General features: G+C 28.1%; 1 protein-coding gene across 1 annotated transcript in view; it reads right to left on the reverse strand.

Annotated features, from left to right (window-relative positions):
* The window catches only part of LOC107622791 (probable pectate lyase 1), a 4,666-nt gene continuing 3,746 nt past the window's right edge, over nucleotides 872-1,791 (reverse strand). Inside the window, exon 6 of the mRNA XM_016324862.2 lies at nucleotides 872-1,600. Coding sequence (XP_016180348.1) covers nucleotides 1,379-1,600 — 222 coding nt within the window. The 3' untranslated portion in view covers nucleotides 872-1,378. The remainder of the gene's footprint in view (nucleotides 1,601-1,791) is intronic.

The following is a 1,791-nucleotide window of genomic DNA, read 5'->3' on the forward strand; positions in this document are numbered from 1 at the left end:
ATATAATATAATAATATATTTATATATAAAATATATATTTTTAATTTTCATTATTTTAAATTAATTAACTATTAAAAAATTACATCGATTCAACCGTGTAATTAGTTCTTGAGAAAATTTCATTCCTCTTTTCTGAAAGATATTAAAATGACACTCTCCTTCCTTTTATTTGTAAAATGTGCCTTCATCTCTCTTATCACTTTTAAAAAATTTCATCTTTAATCTAGTTTAAATTTTTTGTATTAACTAATGTTAACTTTGTCTCTTTTTCAAGAAAAAATAAATTTTTTTTAACAAAACCTTTTCTTAAAAAATAGATAAAGTTAATACTAATTAACATAAAAAAATTTAAAATAGATTAAAGATAAGATTTTTTAAAAGTGATAAGAAAATAGAACGTATATTTTACAAATAGAAAAAAAAAATATCATTTTAACATCTCTTAGAAAAAGAGTAAAATTTTTTCTAAGTTCTTTGATCGATTTTTCCTATTTTTTACCGATTATAATTAACTGACTTTTATAGTAAATGAAACCAGTTTAATAACGAATTTTCAGTTGAACCGACGGATTCCATTCGTTTTTCTGACTTTGGAGGGCGACAATGTTGGTAAAAAGAGTCATCGTCGTCATAATTATAAAAAGAAAAGATAATGAAGCAGAGAGAGGCATGTGCTGCCACATGAACTAATTACACATGTTGGTAGCTAAAGAAACCAACACTACTGGCAGATACATAGTTTTAATTATACACACAACAACCATAATTGCATAACAAAAGGGCAAAGATTACTTCCATTAACAAAATTAAAAAGGGTAACAGAAAGTTAAGAGAGAAAAGTTAACAAAACGAACAACCACTTCCATTGCTAATAACAACAATAATAAAAGTCTTTCCATAACTCAACTTTGACAATCAAACATTTGCATTGCTTGTGTAATAAAAAAAACTCCATAAAACAGAGAAAAAAAAACATTAAAATAAAAGAAAAAAATATATTGATATATCTCACTTAATTAAATCCTATATGTAAAGCTGAAATGACTTAACGGTATGTAAGGTGGAGACATGACTTGACATTTGGGAAAAATATGCATATGAATTTGTTGGGTAGGGTTTTGGATGAAATAAGAAGGGAAGGAGGGACTAAAAAGAAAAAGAAACAATGGACCACGCTTCTGCACCTACCCCTTGCATTGTTGTTTTCTTTTACTGGAGCAAGTCGAGCAGCTGAGGTTGACCAACAACAATAGACACACAATGTGAAAACCATAACATATTGACATGTGTAATTAATGTACACTTGTCAAGATTTTCTTTGGTAACAAAAATGAATAATAAAAATGAAAAAAGGGTGTTTGTGTTTTGTTATTTTGTGCTAGCACCGACGGCCTCTTTTGCAGCCAAGTGCACCAGCATTAGAAGTCATGGAACCAACCATGGAAGATGATTTGGCACCTAAGCTTGAGGCTCTTGCATAGCTTGCTGAAGCTCCAGCACCTGATGGAGTGAAGTATGCACCATTCAGCAATAAATCTCCCTCTGATCTCCAATTCCAACCCTTCCATTGCGTTTCAGCTGTTTCCACTCTCTTTGTCACCTGTCCCACCAAATAATTTCATTTCCTTTGCTCAATCTTATCATAACATTTTTAAATTTTGATTTAAAAAAAAAACCCTTTTTTTATATTTAATTTTTTTTAAATATTTTTAATATTTAATTTTATTCTTAATATTTTTATTTGTGTAAAATATTATTCCTAAATTTTCAAAAATAATTTTAAAATAAATA

This window comes from Arachis ipaensis, chromosome B01 (genome assembly GCF_000816755.2).
Source record: "Arachis ipaensis cultivar K30076 chromosome B01, Araip1.1, whole genome shotgun sequence".
NCBI lineage: Eukaryota > Viridiplantae > Streptophyta > Magnoliopsida > Fabales > Fabaceae > Arachis > Arachis ipaensis.